Source organism: Montipora capricornis, chromosome 3, assembly GCF_036669925.1.
Source record: "Montipora capricornis isolate CH-2021 chromosome 3, ASM3666992v2, whole genome shotgun sequence".
Lineage (NCBI taxonomy): Eukaryota > Metazoa > Cnidaria > Anthozoa > Scleractinia > Acroporidae > Montipora > Montipora capricornis.
This window is the reverse complement of record NC_090885.1, coordinates 53276742-53294241: the sequence shown is the minus strand read 5'-3', so window position 1 is coordinate 53294241 and position 17500 is coordinate 53276742. Positions and strand designations below refer to the sequence as shown.

The window sequence follows — 17500 nt, the reverse complement described above, 5'->3', positions numbered from 1 at the left end:
ATGACGGAGAAAACACAGGGAAAAATAGGGTACATTGAAGAAGCAGAGTATATTACAAAACTCGTTTACTTTATCTTGAAGTTCATTATATACGTCCTAATATAGCGACAATTCTCCAAGCCATCCCACAGCCCATTTTTTGGATTATGGTTTCTCCTCGTCAAAGTTCCGTGCAGTTTTTCTTTGTTGGTCGAATCTTCTGTCTTTGAATACAAGGAAGGCAAAACCGCAGGCGGAACGATATCAAAGGAACAGGTTGCTTTCCGGCGTTCCGCTCTTTCTTCAGCTACTTCTGTCGAATTTTTGTTAATAAAATTATCTTGATTAGTCGTAAAACGTTTTGGCTGTCTTTCTGTCATACTGATGCTTACGATGTTGTGCGGAAAGCCAAAATATTTAGTTCTCGTTTTGCTCAATGTCCATCTTCGATCAATTTCACAAAATGGGGGCCTCTTTTCTTCGGAAGACATATTTTTTTCCGCCACATCTTGACCACTGAAAGAACTAGTTAACGTTGTAGCTTGGCTAGCATGCGGGCTGTGATCAGAGCTACCTTTCTGAAAACGATTTCGTTTTGATACATTTGTGTTCTTTTGTGTTGAACAGTTTTCTGACCTTACACTAAACGTCTTCTGTGAAAATGTCCATGGCTGCAAAACACTGTTTGCGGTCGAATTCTTGTATGAACATACCTTAACCGTATAAGATCGTTTCCTTGACTTGATAAATTGAATTAGAACGTCTTTTTGTGCCTTTTCGAGTCTCTTTTTCTCCGCTGCCTTTTGCTTTTCCAGGTTCATCCGTTCGCTTTCAAGCCGTCTTTCTTCTCGAATATTCAAAGCAAAAATTCGTTTAGCCTCACAGTCGTCCAAACTGAACAACTTGTCATCAAAATCATTTTCTGGCCTGAGTCTCACCATTTTCCCCTCCATCTCTGTTAACTGCTGTTTGTTATCTGATTAGGATACACCACACTTTGTACTGAACTTCAATTAGAGCAACTTCGATAGGGTCAATAATTTGAGTGCCGCCGAGACATTCGACAGCAGTGACATCCACTCGGAAAGGAAAACCAGCGGAAAATGAAAACTCAGTTTTCGCAAGGAAATAAGATTTTGAAACTATACATAGATAACAAGAAATTAATTGCAGATATACTGGCTCCTTTCTGGACATAACGGAAACCACAACCCGTTGACTCAATTTTCTCAATGATTTACAATATTTCGTCTATTACTGTCCCTAATTAATATAAGTACGGCCGTAAAACAGTTAGTTTTGCAAAACGGCTGCAAAGGAGACTCCATTCCCTTATGCGAGCTGCTTTTGGAATCGATTTGAAACAGAGACGAATCATTAATTAAGAGACGAAATTGTATCACATCTATATACTGAATGAATGATACGATGATATTCAGCCCTCAGCTTCTTGCTATAAAAATCAGTTTGAGGTGGTAAAGCTAAGTCAGAGAGCATTTTTCTTGTTCCGTTCAAAGATAACGTCATTGTCATCGTATAAAGAATGTTTCCTTAGAATCATTAGACTGACACCGATGGTTGGTATTGATTTTGCCTTGCCCGTGGAAAGAAAACGTTTGGCTTTTGGAGCAAGAGCTATTAAACTGGGAGAAAAACCTCTAACAACAGATAGGTTTTAACCATGTTTATTTCATTTTTAGCGGTACGTTCACAATCCTGTTAAAAAATTAACAATGACAACTGGAACAGAGAGATTGAAACGCAGCACCCGCCACATTGTTTCAAAATGCCCCACCCAATGACCTTTGTCTAGTGAAAGGAAAGATAGGAAAACGAGAAAAAGGAAACAATCTCAAGAGAACCCACAGCAAGTGATTTCAGTACCAGGGTTTTATTATGTTTTACATTTCACCAAAATCTATTCCACCTTTGCTGCGTTAATTGTTTACGTGGACAAGAACTTACCACCGATTTCTCTGTTTGTTTTTTGTATTCATTAATTAACCCTGAACAAATATCTTTTATACAAGTAGGAATTTTTTTGTTAAACAAAACCGCTGGCAATTGTTGTTACGCCCTGAATCCCCCGGTCATGAATAAAACAATTTATTTTTCTAAGAGGGCACGGTATCGAATCCTGCGATCTAGCTGATTTGGTTCTTCGCGCGGTCCGGGCACGTTAACGCAACGAGAGTTTTTGTCCTTGACCCTATAAAATACTAATTTTTTTGACAACGAATCCGTTTTCATACAAAAGCCAGTTTCAAAACAGATTTTAAGTAGACAAGGGGCTTGGAAACAATATATTGCTTTGAAACGTTCAGTTTGCAAGTCTCACTCTGCATTCGCTATCAAGCGGGGGGGGGGGGGGGGGGGGTGGGCGGTCTATACATCGAAAACTGTCGCCCCGGTCATTTAAGGACGGTGCCTACTATTGTTATTGCGCATACGTTCTGCGCATCTTCAGATACTCGGATTTCCTATCGCCGATGCTTACTAATGCAGGGATATTTTTGCGCGGTTTAGAACTATTCGGATAAAGTAGGTTTTCGTAAGTACTCTTGGTATCCAAAAAGAAAATTGGGGGTAACCATGCATTCTTTAGAGATAATTGAGCTTCAATTTGAGAAAAAACGCCATACATTGCTTTGTATTTTAGCGCTTTTTACAAATATTGTTCATGAATTATCTTTGAAAAATGCGTGGTTACCCCCAATTTTCTTTTTGGATTTCACTAACACTTGTTAAGATCTACCTTTCCTGCCTAATCACAAATCGGGGCAAAAATACCTCTGAATTAGTAGGCACCGTCCTTAAGGCGCTGTTACACTGTGAAATGTTTCGTGCAACTTGTCTCGCAATGTTTTGGCGACATTATGGCGGGACAAGTTGCACGAAACATTTCACAGTGTAACAAATTAACAGCGCCTTTACATGTAACGACTTTTGAGATTGTGTGACTGAAACAAAAATTGGGGACTGGAACGCAGTACAGACTTTAAAAGAACATGGCGGTATCACTGATGGCACAAATGTCTCGGAAGTCACGACTTTTTTTGCCTACACTGAGGACGCTTTGCTCTAAGGTGAGAATAAGATGCAACCTACTCATAATCATGCAATCATCGTCATCTGCTAATTACAGACTTTGGGATTCCGTGGTCCTCTTTCAGGCCGTGATCGACCGTGGGGTTGTTCTTGGTGTTTACGAAGGGTGTAAAGAGGACAACGGGAATGTAGATGACTTGTTTACCGAGGCAGCCAAGAACTTTAACATAAAAACGTCAGGAAGGTTGAAAGAAGTGGTCAAACTGTAAGTAAAGAAACAGTGATCTTTCTGATTTTGAAGGTGTATATATTAAAACGCAACAGTTGCCATGAATTGATGTCAGGAGCCATGGAGCCATGGCCATTTATATTGAAAGAAGCGGGTAGGGAATCGAATGCACAGGCCAACCATCCTCGATTGGTGTTGTTGCTGTTATCGATCTGTAGAAGGATAAATACATTACGGCGGTTGCTATTTGCTCGGCAATAAAATTTGAAAGCAAATCATTCAATGAAAGATCAAACAAAGGGGAGTCCTGTGTTATGTTCTTTTGGTCCTTCTGAGTTGTTTCTGTAGGTGTCATTTTGCGAGATCTTTTCTTGACCGCCAGTTGGAGAGTCAAGACAAGTGACAAGGCAAGCAAAACCGAGCCACTGACCAGTGACCTCGTCTTGTTCAAGCTGGAACTGACGCCAAACCCTTGAGATTCTCAACTGAAAACATAGATGCCACAGAATACCCAATACCTTTGCCGAATTTGAGCTTCATCTTTCGAAAATTCACCGAAAAAAGCGATCCTGAAAGCTTTAATTCTCAACATATGATTGGTGCAAGAAACCAGACCAAAGGAATTCAAAGCATTTGAGTCTATTCGAATCTACCAATCAGTAAAACACGATGCAAAAGCAATGGGGTATGTCTGGGTGACTACGAAGTCTACGATGAAAAAAAATTAAAAAAAGGAATGGGCCCGAATTGTTACTGTGGCTGCCTGTGGCATCCAAGGAAATTACTGAGAGGCGCTGCTGCGGGAGGAAAGGCAAGGTAGAGAGTGGCAAAGGGGGTTTCTGTGATTCATGATAGCCCCAAAATTATTAACTAGTGTGATGCGTGATCAGACCCAAATTAGGAGTGGGATGTGTGATTGGCCATAGCAGCGTGATGCATGATCCAGTATTTCACAGATGTGTGATGCGTGATTTACCCTGTAGATTTCTGTGATGTGTCAAGTTTCTTTGATATGATCTGTGAAACTAGATGGACAGACAGTTCAAATTGGTAGCCATAACACCATTTTCTGATCGCATGGTCCTTCTACATTTAACTCAGATAGCTCTCATATCCAATCTCCTGCTGTTATCGAAAACGTGAATACTGGTCAAATGGATTGTAAATTTTGGTCTTATTACAAAGCAATTACCAACACTGCTAGAATTCCTGGGGTAGTTAAGTATTAAGTGGTGCAGACCAGTACGCCTATTGATAAAGCTAATCTGTTCAATTGACGCATTTTTCCACTCAGTATTTGCCCCACCTGATCTTAGCAGTGCAACCGATGGCCTACCACACTTAACTGTAGCTTTGATCATGAATTATCTGAGTTACACCTCTCTTGAAAACAATATTATTACTGAAAATGTTGATGTGTGATCTAAGACATCTAATTGATCAAAAAGAACGCTAAATACAGAATATTGCCGCTGATTCATTCAATGGATTTCAGGTTACTGCAGTTAAGCCTCATTTACATGTGCATGCGTACAGCCAACAAAAAATCGGCGTGATGCATGATACATACAAATGTACCCCCCTTTTCTACCCTCAAGGTAGCGACTGACAATTGAGAACTTTTTACTCGTCTGCTTACCTTGATAGCCTTTAAAAACACACTGGTAATAATTACAGGTGACCCTACTTATCTTGCTTATGGAGTGAACACAAAAGGAACTTTACATTAAACAATTCAGCCAGACATTGAATAGCTTGCTTAAATCATGAAAGTTATGGTTTGATTGATCAACTACAACAAAGTTGTATTTATGTCAATGCGGCTTTGTCAGTAGTATAATTATGTGTGCGCATGATTTACCTCCATGACTTCGTGTGTTCTGTCAGTCTGCCATTGTATTATGAGATCAATTTGATATAACACTTTTTGAGCTCCTTTGTTGTACCAGTCATTCCTTGCCTGTCTTTTCACTGGCTTGGTGGCAGTGGCTGCTAATCCACAAGGACTCCTGGGACCTGAAAGCTGGCTCGCCAATTCAAGCAACAATAAGTCTACATGTACCTATGCGATGGTCAATTGAGTGAACTCTGAGCAGCCATCTCCACTCAAGGAAATTATCAAGTCACTGTTCCTTATTTTTAAAGCATGAATTCCAGTACAGCTTGAAAGCAATGATCCCTAACAAAGAATGAAAGAGTCACATTGTTTGAAGCTTGGAGGCAGAACCTCCAGTATTCTCTCTTCCTAGACGCTAGCTTCGCCCCCTTTCTAGCAGATAATTTTACGTTGCAGACTGAAAAAGTCACCCACCATCCCCTACAGAGGACTCACTCTTGATAGGGAAGAGATCCCTACTTCCTGCCGACAAAACACTTGTCAGAAGAGTTAACACCTTGAACTCATGCCAGGCCAAATTGTTATTAATTTTTAATACATGTACCTTTCTGAAGAATTCAACATCCATTAACTCTATTTGGCAAGCAAGAAGAGCCCATGAGGGCTTCGAGTCTTCTGGCGCCCGCTTTTTACACTTCTCCAACATAAAACAGTTGATGTCCTCCACAAAGATAATCTGCTTGTTGCCAACAGTACATAACTCACCATGGTGCAACCATTCCGGTTGATGAGGAGCTGGACTTGAAAACATGATAGTTTTGTCTTGGTTAAGACCAATACATTCCGACCTACATGTACCTTCTCTTGTAAAACAGTGTTATGGCACTGAACTAACATCAAAGACACTAACTTCACTGAAACCAGAAATCTTACAGGCACTTGATTTCGTCCTTGAATAAGTCCACACAACGGCTAACTCCAAAGTCCTCTGCACCTCTGTCACGAGGCCCATGCAGCTACCACCTCACCCCTACTACAAGCAGTCATCCCGACCATGGACTCCCATTGTTAACTTTGTGATCCAAGTGACCTAAATCATGCCCCTTGTGCAAACAATCAGGCGGCAATGGTCGCATATTTACCTCCTGAGGACTGTACTTACAGTGTACCTGTCTTGATCATGAATGCCTCACTCATGTCTGATGATGATGACTCTGACTATGTTGTGGTTTAATTTTGTTTTTGGTTTGAAAAGTTCTTTTTTTTTTCAAATCAGTTTAAATTTTTAGAACAATGCCCACTACCCATAACATGTACAGGATAAAGAGGTCATTGGGGAAGTGAAATAAAGAAAAGCGGTTTATCAACTGAATTGATAATTTGACCGCTGTAAAGAAATTTGAAAAGTGATGTTTCGAGTGTTAGCTAAACCCTTTTCTGTGTTTCACAAGTAGGATTACTTTTCATAAAGAAAAAACAGTGATATTCTTTCGTCACTCTTTTGGCAATATAACTTGTATAATACAAGATTCATGAATAGTTGTCTCCCAGATTTTCAATTGAATAGAGCAGTATACAACTGGATAGTGACAGCATTACCATTTACCATTAAATGTAACAATGGTATTATTTGTACTGTTACAATTAATATTAATAAACTTTATTTATCTTGAAAGGAAATTACTAATTTTGCAAAAATTTATGGCCTGTTTACAAGCTGTCAATGTAAAGGAAATGTTTTTGAAATAATTGAAAGTACAAGATTAGTAGCACTGCATAGGTTACTCTTGTAGGAGAAATAAGTCATTGGACTTCTCCAAACTTGGTCCGTAGTTACTAAAACATTGCTGGCTGATGGGATAACTCCCTTGACCGTAGTCAACTCGCTTTATCTTATCCTGAATTGACAAACAACTTGTTCTTGATGCCCTCGTATTTGATGACCTAGATGTAGATGTTACAACCTTTTCTAATCGCCACTGTCCACTGTGCTAAATGCCAAGTGCATAAAGGACTCGGAAGTCATCCACTATGAACTTAATGGTGTTACCATTACCGGTTCCCGTGCTGTGTACTGCACACAAAGTTACACCCATCCTTTTCCCTTGTCCTTGACTGTTGTTTGGCCTGGCAAATGTGTGGAACTTGATGTTTCCCCCCCCCCCCCCCCTCGTCTCCTAGGTCGGACTGTATCCTAAGCTTGCACTTCAAATACATTTGGACACCGCCATAGCCAAACATACCAAACCTAGGAAGGCATTTGTAAATAGCCAAGTGGCTTGCCTTCACCCAGTTAGGATTCTTAACAGTTGTTGTTGAATGTTCTGGTCTGTCGTGATTGTGTGTCATTGGTCTTTATGCTAATTCATAAAAGATTCGTGAATTGTAACACAGAGTCTAGCTCCAGCGTATTGTATGCGACATCTTTTTATCCATTTGTCAGCTATATCTGCCAGAATATCCCCATCAGAATATCCCCATGTGTCCATGAGTGACTAAATTGGATTACTTCTTTCTTTGCTTCATTTTTTGAAATCTACTCACTGACTAGTTATTTATCATTTTTATAGTACATCGCATCTGAGTAGCATACCCCCATGTTCTCCATTCAACATGCAGTTTTATTATGTGAAAGAATTTGAATTCAACTGTTCAACTGTTTTATAATGTTGTAGAATTAGTTTGAATTCATGTTTAACCATGTTTTACAATGGTAACATAACAATAATGTGTTTGATCTGTTGCTGCTATGTTAGGTCAGGATTTGAGGGGAAGGTTGGCAAATCCAAGACATACTTTGGTATAGACAAGGTTTGTACCAGATTACTTCTTATGATGTGAAGCAAAGGGGTTTGTATTCCTTGGCTTTTCTTCTTCTGCTTTTTTGAGACATTAGTGAGGCCAAACTTCTGATAGTCTCCTTCGCAGCCGTTAATCGACGTCCTTCCCTGTGGGGGCAGCCTTTGCATCCCTAATAACGGCTGTGAAGGAGACTAAACTTCAGAAGGAGAGTATTAACCTAGTGCAAATTTCAGGAATAATGTTAGGTTGCAGGTTTTATGCATAAGTTTGGCCAACTGTGAGCAAAAGATAAAAATGATCCTCAATAATTATTTTAGTCAGTTACGTGTATGTCCAGACATGCACTTAATTATGTGTGAGAAGATGCCAAATTTTGATACTCAGCACAAAGTGTCCAGGTAAGTGTACCAGAATGAGAATTTAGTACTTGTTTTCAGCAAAAAGGTAAGTGCTATGTTAAGTGATATTTTTAGGTTGGGGTAAATACAGCTGCATGTTTATTTTTACTTGAGGAGCATAGTTAAAGGGAGTGTTTATGATGTTGTACCTGCTTTAGATGGGGAGAAAAGCAAGCGGGCACTCCATTACACATATAAAAATTGAGTGTGTCTAATTACTTGCATTAATTATTTTTTGGACATTAATCTGTAACTAAGAATTTGAATTTGCATTAGCCTTCATTTGCCCCTCTAAATTAATGTATATACAGTACGTAGCACTCAAGACATTTAAGGCATCACAGAGGTATTGGAAAGTTGCTAGAGATGAACATTCTGGGACTTTTTAATTCAAGTCAACAACCATATGCATGTCATTGAAATAGGAATCACTACATCATTGTACACAGGAGATCCTGGTAGGCAAGGCATTGCCTGGAGGCCTTAAGCAGGAGAGGACCTGGCTTTTTTCTACATGACTGTATAACCTTTTTCATTGATACATGTAATTAATTAATTGGAATAAGTCCAGTGTCACAATTAGTTTCTTTCTTATAAGTTCAGTTGCAAATTCCTGTTTTATTTATTTTTTCATCATCAGCATTACCCTTGTGTTGTGGTTGTTGGTCTTGGCCAAAAAGAAGTTGAATCAGATGCAGAGACCAGCGAAGAATGCAAGAGAACAGCCAACCTTAGACAAGCCTCTGGAAGTAAGATGCTACTAATAATGATTATTATCGGACATACATGTACTGCGAAAAGCGTGACAAAATTATTGAATGTTTCCGTTCACCATAATTATACAATGTACATGTACATGTATGGTAGTAGATTTCTACAGGAGTCCTACAGATTCCTTAAGATTCTTGCAGTGATGTCATATTTTTCCTGCAAGGATAAACATGTGGTTACCGAAGCAGTTTTCCGAACAATGGCAGAAAGGAATGACAAGTGTTTGTGAAGTGCGGTTTAGTGGTGAATTGGAGAAATTGAGGCTGTTGTCTTTTTATAGGCACCTGAAGAATTCAGGTAACTTTCACGGGGTTTGAACGCATGACCTCTGTGATGCCGGTTTTGTTGCGTTATCATTTAACTTTATATTTTAGTTTGACATTAACTCAATTCTATCGTTGGAATAAACGTTAAGAACTGACCTGGTTTATTGTGGCTTATCATTGTTGAACAAAGTGTTAGGCTAAGGCTGGTGTATTGCTCTGAACCGTGAAACATGTATTCATTGTTTTGAACAATACAAAGTTCACGATCTCCAAGAGCTATTCTGGATAATGGTTGTTCCTCAAGTTTGAATGAAATGACCTGCTGTTGTCATCCTACTGACAGCAGATTTGGTGCCCAGGATGTGATGGATGCCAGGATCAACTGTTGTTTTAACCTTAATTAGCCGGATTTCTCTGAAGTCAGGTCCTCAATTTAACTTTACTTTGCTTTTTTTGTAAATGGCCTATGTTAAACATTTAATTTGAATTACTGCTTTCTTTGATCCAGATTGATAGCCAAGCAATCTTTTTGGTCAAATGGAGCATTTGAAAATTTTTATTACTGGATGTACATTTAATTAATTTCAATAGCAGAGGAGGCAGATATCGAGGCATTTCAATAGCACAGGAGCCAGTGAAGCCTAGTGGTTAGGGCACTTAACTTGAGATCTGGGGATTTCGGGTTCAAGACACATTTTGACCTTTGGTTGAATTTGTTCCTAATAGTCCCTGCATGGTTCAACTTCTCAGCTGCACTTGTTAATAGCCAAGTGGCTTGCCTCCACCCAGTTAGGATTCTTAACAGTTGTTGTTGAATGTTCTGGTCTGTCGTGATTGTGTTTCATTGGTCTTTATGCTAATTCATAAAAGATTCAGGAATTTTAACACGGAGTCTAGCTCCAGCGTATTGTATGCGACATCTTTTTATCCATTTGTCAGCTATATCTGCCAGAATATCCCCATCAGTCTACCATCCTTCTAAAATAAATCAACATTTTTTATCAATGTATATTCATTCTAAACTGGCCTTTTGCAGTTGGTGTAAAGGTTCTCAAGGACAGTGGGGTACGAACAGCTGAGGTTGATGGACTTTCACATCCTCAAGGTACCTCATCTTTCATCTACATGCTTAAGAGAGATTCTTCAAACAAGTAAACCTTTGTCTCTTGTACAGGGCTCAAAGGCAAACCTTTTCTTGTATGTATTACAGTTTTCTAGATTGCACAGTTGTCACATGCTTTCATTTTGTAATCTTGATTAGACAGAGATATTTTTTCTTCGTTCAATGTGGTCATGAAAAGTTTAAGAACTACACATTCAACTTCATGAGTTTAAAGTTTCAATGTATCTTCGTTTGCATAGAAATTGCTTTAATTTACTTTGGCAATTCGTTTTTCTAAGGTACATCGAAGAAATGGGAAAAAGAAGAAAAATAACTTACTTCTCACCAATGTTGCCCAGGTTATATACCCAGACTCAGCGCCATTACGTGGGTTGAGTTTGTTGGTTCTCTACTTTCTCTGAGAGGTTTTTCTCCAGGTACTCTGGTTTTCCCCTCTCCTCAAAAACCAACATTTGATTTGATTTACATTAAATTAATTTGTTGATATCAGTTTATGGTGTCCTCAGTTAGTGATCCAGTGCCAGAAGACTAAACAATTACAGTGTAAATGAAGTTACCTACCTTCCTTAAACCTTACATTGTACTTTATGTGCATTTTTGCATCTCTTGTAGCTTACATTCCTTGGAAAATTCACCTTTCTGTTTTGTTGTAGCCTCAGCTGAGGGTGCAGCCCTTGCTCTCTTTAGCTTTGATAACCTGAAGTCATCCAAACCATTTCAAGTGGATCTTCAACTTTATGAGCATACCACAGAAAATAATCTAACAAGGTACAATAAAGTGTTATTGTCTCTCAGGTCAAGGGGCAAGTAGTTTTGCTGTAATATTCAAAGAAAAGTTGGTTAGTTACATTTGCTTTTTTTTAAACTTCAGTCTGTAAGATTTTCATTTTAGCTCTATCTCTTTCTTGATAGGTCATTCACCTGTTATAGAAAAAGTTACGAGGACTAGAAATTACCATTACAATTAAAATGTCATCCGTGTCAAAATCCATGCATGCAATTTAAATGAACTTTTCATTGTGTTGATAAAAATGTAATCATTTTCATTTCACATATTAAACGAAAGGTGTTACAATTGAACCCACTGGGAACTTGGAAAAAATCCGAGCCCGATGGGATTCGAACCCACGACCCTCTGTGATCTAGTATGGATGCTCTAACCACTGAGCTACTGAAGACTCTATGGTGAGCAAGGGTGAAATGTGGGTATTTGACTCGAGCTGCATCACGCAGCCACAGAGTCAAATATCGACTGAAAGCATAACTCATAACTGCATCGCGCAGTCACATTAAGAGCATCATTGAACGATGCGGCCAACCAACCACCAAAGTGATTCGCTCATTTTAATTTCATCATTTAATTTAATCGTTTATTTTTTTAATAAATGTTTACTTCTAGAAAATATCTATAAGTCCCACATGGAGGGGATTGGATTTTCCAGGGGGTCCAGGTGGTGGGTAAATTTGCCTCACTCGAGAGGGGAGAGGGGCTTACTGGTAACCAAAGGGAATATATTGTCATGTCTGCAAACATGTGCTGCTTTCAGTGAAGTGCACAATTGGCGTCAACTTTGGCACCATGGATTGCTGCTATCAGGATCACAGAATTTTGCAAGAGAGCTGATGGAGACTCCTTCAAACTTAATGACACCCACAATTTTTGCTGACACCATGACTAAAAGACTCTCTGATCTTCAAAATGTGGAAGTTTATGCAAGGTATGATGCAAATTACTGGTACATTTTTTTTGGTATTAAGTTTCAGATATTTAATGTGATCAAATGAACCAAAGTCCTTAAATTGAGGGCTAAGTTTAATCATGTATAAATTAAGGAAACTTGTTTGGAAGCCTGCGTTTTATAAGGAAGGTTTAAAAACAAACTTGACACAGTGCATGATTATTGTAAGTTGTGTCTTTTTACTTACATGTACAAAAGAGGCTTAATTCAAAGGTAAAATTATTTAATTGTAGGTGCAAGTTTCACAAGCAATATACATGTACACTGTATGTACTGGTAATATTATAAATAAATACTTCAACCTCTCTTTCCCATGAGGTCAGGCAGGCATCATAGCAATATTTTAAAACGTGTGGAAAAACTCGTGTCATCTTTTAAAAAGCAGTTTTGATGGCCATTAAACACCATTTTTTGAAAGACGTTAATTTGAATTGTGTAGCTGGCCTCAATGTTAAATGAGGAATTAACCACTGCCTCTCACTTTTTTTCTCATGAACCAAACTGGCCACAATATTGGCACATTTTCAACATTTTAGAAAGTCAGAAAAAAATGTCAAGTATTTCATGAAACAATTAAAAGGCTCTTCTCTTTGATCTACATGTACATGTACTTCAAAATTAATTTTGTTCAAATTCTTCAAATAACATGAATTGGAGGTGAGGTACACTTTTAATTAATGATGAAATGGTATATATGAAATGAATCACATATGAACTGCGGATATGAAATCAAGTGAAGCTATGATCTTCGCAGTTATTAGCGCAATTTTTGCGATTGCGTAGAGAAGCCTGAAAAATTCAGGACTTCAACGGGGTTTGAACCCGTGACCTCGCGATTCCGGTGCGATGCTCTAACCAACTGAGCTATGAAGCCACTGACATTGGGAGCTGGTCATTTGTGGGTTCTAATGGTCCCGGGAGTGTTCCGGGAGTGGCTTCATAGCTCAGTTGGTTAGAGCGTCGCACCGGAATCGCGAGGTCACGGGTTCAAACCCCGTGGAAGTCCTGAATTTTCAGACTTCTCTACGCAATTGGAAACAATGCGCTAATAACTGCGAAGATCATAGCTTCACTTGACTTTTAGTTAAGTTAAGAGTAAGTGGATGTTAGTTGTGAAGTATTTGTTATTTTGTTTCACCACAAGAGGCCAATCCTGGGCAGAGGAACAGAAAATGGGTGCTTTTCTTAGTGTTGGGAAGGGATCAATGGAACCCAGTGTATTCTTGGAAGTGAAATATTTTGGTGCTGAAAACATGGAGTCATCTCCTTTAATTTTCGTTGGGAAAGGTAAGGAAAAGGAACATGTACATAACTTGTTTTTCACTTTACTGTGGAATTGTTTGGATTGTTGTTTTTTTTTTTGCTAAGACAGGCAAAACATGCTGCATCAATTTGCAGCAATAACAGATGGTTAACAACCTCCATATCCTCTCAAAAACCCTTTAACTCATTTACTCCTAGGATTGATTTTACTCTGTCTTATGCCAGACGATTTACTGGTCAATAGGTTAATGTGATTTGAGTTGTAATCATTGGCGATGGCACAGTGATGAGAGCACTTGCTTCCCACCAATGTGGCCCGGGTTCAATTCCCAGATCCCTTATGTGGGTTGAGTTTGTTGGTTCTCTACTCTGCTCCTAGGGTTAGGATGATGGATTAAGCCTTTCTTATGATGTAAGATGTTCCAAGCACTGTGATCTTCTGTAGGTCTTTGATTGGAATGGAACATTATTATTATTATTATTATTATTATTATTATTATTATTATTATTATTATTATTATTATTATTATTATTATTATTATTATTATTATTATTATTATTATTATTAAGATGGACGTGGACATGGTGGACGTGTAAGGAATAGCTCCCCAAAAAATATGATGGCTCGAAGGAAATGGACAGACCAAATGAATGAGGACCTCCTCGAATGTAAAAAAACTGCACAGAGTCTGGTTTCGTCGAACCATGCGCCTCTTAATAGTGGTGGAAGAAAGAAAGGTTACATTGAAGTAATGACTGAGTTATGGGAGGCGAAAGGCTACGCACACCTTGGTTTTAAAAGCCACAATTTAACAACGCAAGCCGCTAGACTTGAGAAAGCAAGCGCCAATAATACTTTTAGATGCAACGATTCAACCGATGGCTGCAGCAGGTCTGAGAGCGAGCCGGCCAAGAGAGAGTTGGTACTCGAAGGAAATAATATTCAAGATGGCTCACAAAGAAATCAAAGTCTTCGCCAAGTTGAAAATGCTAATTCAGCGCAATCGAATTTGCATAGCCTATTAATCGATCAGTCACGCGATTGCAACCAACAACCCCCCACGGGACCATCCAGCGAATTACCAGATCAAAACAAAATAAAGCCAAACCTGCCCGACTACGAGGTGTTTCCCTCTGAAATTAAGAACAAAAAATGGGGCGATATCAGCCACGAAAGCTTCTGCAATTCAATAAATGCTATCTATGATGAAATTGTCCACTACAGGAGAAACATCTTTAATCTACCGTCTGGCCGAGCCGGGAAGAGTTTCGTCGAAGAACTGGCTTTTTGGATCAGGCAATTCAATGTCAATTCCGACCTGAACTCAATCGCTTTAAAGGCCTTCATGGTACTTCCAACCCTGATCCTGCAAAAGCCTTCCGCAACTTCTAAAAGTAAAGAGCATAGCGCAGCATTAAAGCGCCGTTTAACACTCTGGAGGCAAGGAGATCTTAGCCAGTTGCTCAGCGAAGTGAGATTTATCCAGAGAAAGTTTAAGAGTTCGAAGAAGGCAAGAACAGTGGAAGATCTTTCTAAGGTTTTCGCAAAGCTTGTTATGCAAGGAAAACTGTCAGCAGCTTTAAAACTCTTGGAGAATGAGAGTTCATCAGGTTTGCTCGATCTATCACCTGCAGTCCTGCAAGGGCTAAAAGACAAACATCCAGAAGCCGCTGAGATTGCAGAGGAGAGCCTGTTACATGGCCCGATCAACTCTATCCCACCAGGTGTGTTTGACCTCATAGATGAGGAAATGATTTTTAAGTCAGCCAGTAGAACCAAAGGCTCCGCGGGACCATCAGGAATGGATTCCGAAATTTACAAACGGATCTTATGCTCAAAGAATTTTAAGAACGAAGGGAAAATGTTAAGGGAAGAGCTAGCCATATTTACAAGACAACTACTCACAAAGTCGTACCACCCGTCTTTGTTGGAGGCATATACATCATGCAGGCTTATACCGCTCGACAAAGATCCGGGAATTCGTCCAATCGGTGTCGGAGAGGTTTTGAGACGGATAATAGGTAAAACTGTGTCCGTGTTCCTTAAAGAGGATATCAAGGATGCTGCGGGGCCCCTACAAGTTTGTGCAGGCCACAGCGCAGGGGCAGAGGCCGCGATACACGCCATGAGCCAGATTTTCGATGAGGAGGGGTCAGATGGAGTACTGTTGATCGATGCAAGTAATGCATTTAACCAAATGAACAGATCTGTAGCTTTGCACAACATTCAGATTTTATGCAAGGAAATGGCGCTTTATATAATAAACACCTACAGAAGCCCATCTAGACTTTTCATCTGTGGGGGAGGTGAAATACTCTCACAGGAGGGGACAACACAGGGCGACCCCCTTGCCATGGCTTGGTACTCGGTTAATACATCAATGATGATTTATTATTTGAGAGCACACTGCCCGGGGGTTAAACAAGCATGGCTCGCGGATGATTCGGCAGGCGGTGGAGTAATCACATCGCTTTACGATTGGTACAAGCTGTTGAGTCAGGAAGGAGAGAAGTTCGGTTACCTTGTGAATGGGTCAAAGAGTTGGCTTATAGTAAAGTCAGAGGAAGCTGCCGCAGAAGCAGCGAGAGTATTCGGTGATGAAGTTAATATCACTATTGAGGGTCAACGTCATCTAGGAGCGGTCATTGGATCACAAGAATACAAGGATATGTATTGTAAGGAGAAAGTGCGTGCATGGAAAGGGGAACTTGAAACACTATCAGAAATTGCTAAGAATCAGCCCCACGCAGCGTATATCGCTTTTACGAAGGGGTTCAAGTCCAAGTTTACTTATTTTCTTCGCACAATTGAGTCATTTGAGGACTATATCGACCCAGTCCAGGAGGTAATCGACGATCTACTACTTCCAACATTCTTTGGCCAGACAGAGCCCCTTCCCGACGAAGTGCGCCAACTCGCTACCTTGACGACGGCCCAAGGGGGACTAGGCGTGCCGGATCTGAGATCGGAAGCACCACAACAGTTTACCGCATCAGCATCAATCACAGCCGCACATGTAGACTCCATAACAACTCAGAGTACCATCATGATAACAGGCGAAAATTCCGTAGAGGAGCTGAAACGTCACCACCAGGCGCTAAAGGCCGAAAGGGAAAAGGCAAAAATGGAGTCGATTGACTCCACCCTCTCCCCTGATCTTCTTCGATTGGCCAATCAAGCAAGAGACAAAGGGGCCAGCTCTTGGCTTAACGCGATCCCCCTCAAAGATCAAGGTCTAGCTCTTAACAAGCAAGAATTCAGAGACTCTCTGCGGCTACGTTACAACTTGCCTCTCACCGACCTACCAGCCCAGTGCGTTTGTGGGGATAGATTCAATGTTGGCCACGCCCTCTCTTGTAAAAAAGGAGGGTTTGTGGCACAAAGGCATGATGGTGTACGAAACCTACTGACATCATTCATCACCAAAGTTTGTAAGAATGTGGAGGCGGAGCCACGCCTCTTACCTCTTGACAACGAACGGATGCATCTTAGAAGCGCAGTTACCAGCTCAGAGGCACATTTAGACATCAAGGCGGGAGATTTCTGGTCTAGAGGAGTTACAGCATTTTTCGACGTCAGGGTCACGCATGTTAACTCCAAATGTAACCAGAGCAAGCCGACATCCGAAGTCTTTAAAGACCAAGAAGAGGAGAAAAAGCGGAAATATCAGCAACGAGTGCTTGAGGTCGAGATGGGATCCTTTACACCCTTGGTTTTCGGAACGAACGGTGGGATGGGAAATGAGTGCCAACGATTTCTTAAGCACTTAGCAGACAAGTTAGTACAGAAGGACGGTGAGCCCTATAACAACGTCATTAATTGGCTCAGAACTGTCATCTCATTTGAACTCTTAAGATCAGTACATGCGTGCGTAAGAGGGTCCCGAGTACCTTTCCGGAATATAGGAGACTCTCTTGACGATTGCCGGATTAATGTCGCCACCGCCGGCATTTAAATTTTTAATTTAATTTGAGTTTTATCATTATCATTATTATTATTATTTATTTTTACCAGATACATGTAAGATTCAAGTTTGTATGAAAG

The 17500-nt window shown here is 40.0% G+C and overlaps 2 protein-coding genes across 3 annotated transcripts in view; both read left to right on the top strand.

Moving 5' to 3' along the window:
• Positions 1-2946: 2946 nt before the first annotated feature.
• The window catches only part of LOC138043376 (cytosol aminopeptidase-like), a 36336-nt gene continuing 21782 nt past the window's right edge, over positions 2947-17500 (top strand). For both annotated transcript variants that reach the window (XR_011131243.1, XM_068889614.1), the window contains exons 1-8: positions 2947-3065; positions 3153-3292; positions 7850-7904; positions 8934-9042; positions 10367-10435; positions 11107-11221; positions 12001-12171; positions 13337-13479. Coding sequence is in view for 1 of the 2 variants with exons in the window: in XM_068889614.1 (XP_068745715.1) it covers positions 2988-3065; positions 3153-3292; positions 7850-7904; positions 8934-9042; positions 10367-10435; positions 11107-11221; positions 12001-12171; positions 13337-13479 (880 nt within the window). In the remaining variant the exon portion in view is untranslated. The remainder of the gene's footprint in view (positions 3066-3152; positions 3293-7849; positions 7905-8933; positions 9043-10366; positions 10436-11106; positions 11222-12000; positions 12172-13336; positions 13480-17500) is intronic.
• Positions 13495-17500, top strand: part of LOC138043373 (uncharacterized) — a 4025-nt gene continuing 19 nt past the window's right edge. Inside the window, exon 1 of the mRNA XM_068889611.1 lies at positions 13495-17500. This exon is cut by the window's right edge and continues 19 nt beyond it. Within this exon, the coding sequence (XP_068745712.1) occupies positions 14073-17411 (3339 nt within the window). The 5' untranslated portion in view covers positions 13495-14072 and the 3' untranslated portion in view covers positions 17412-17500.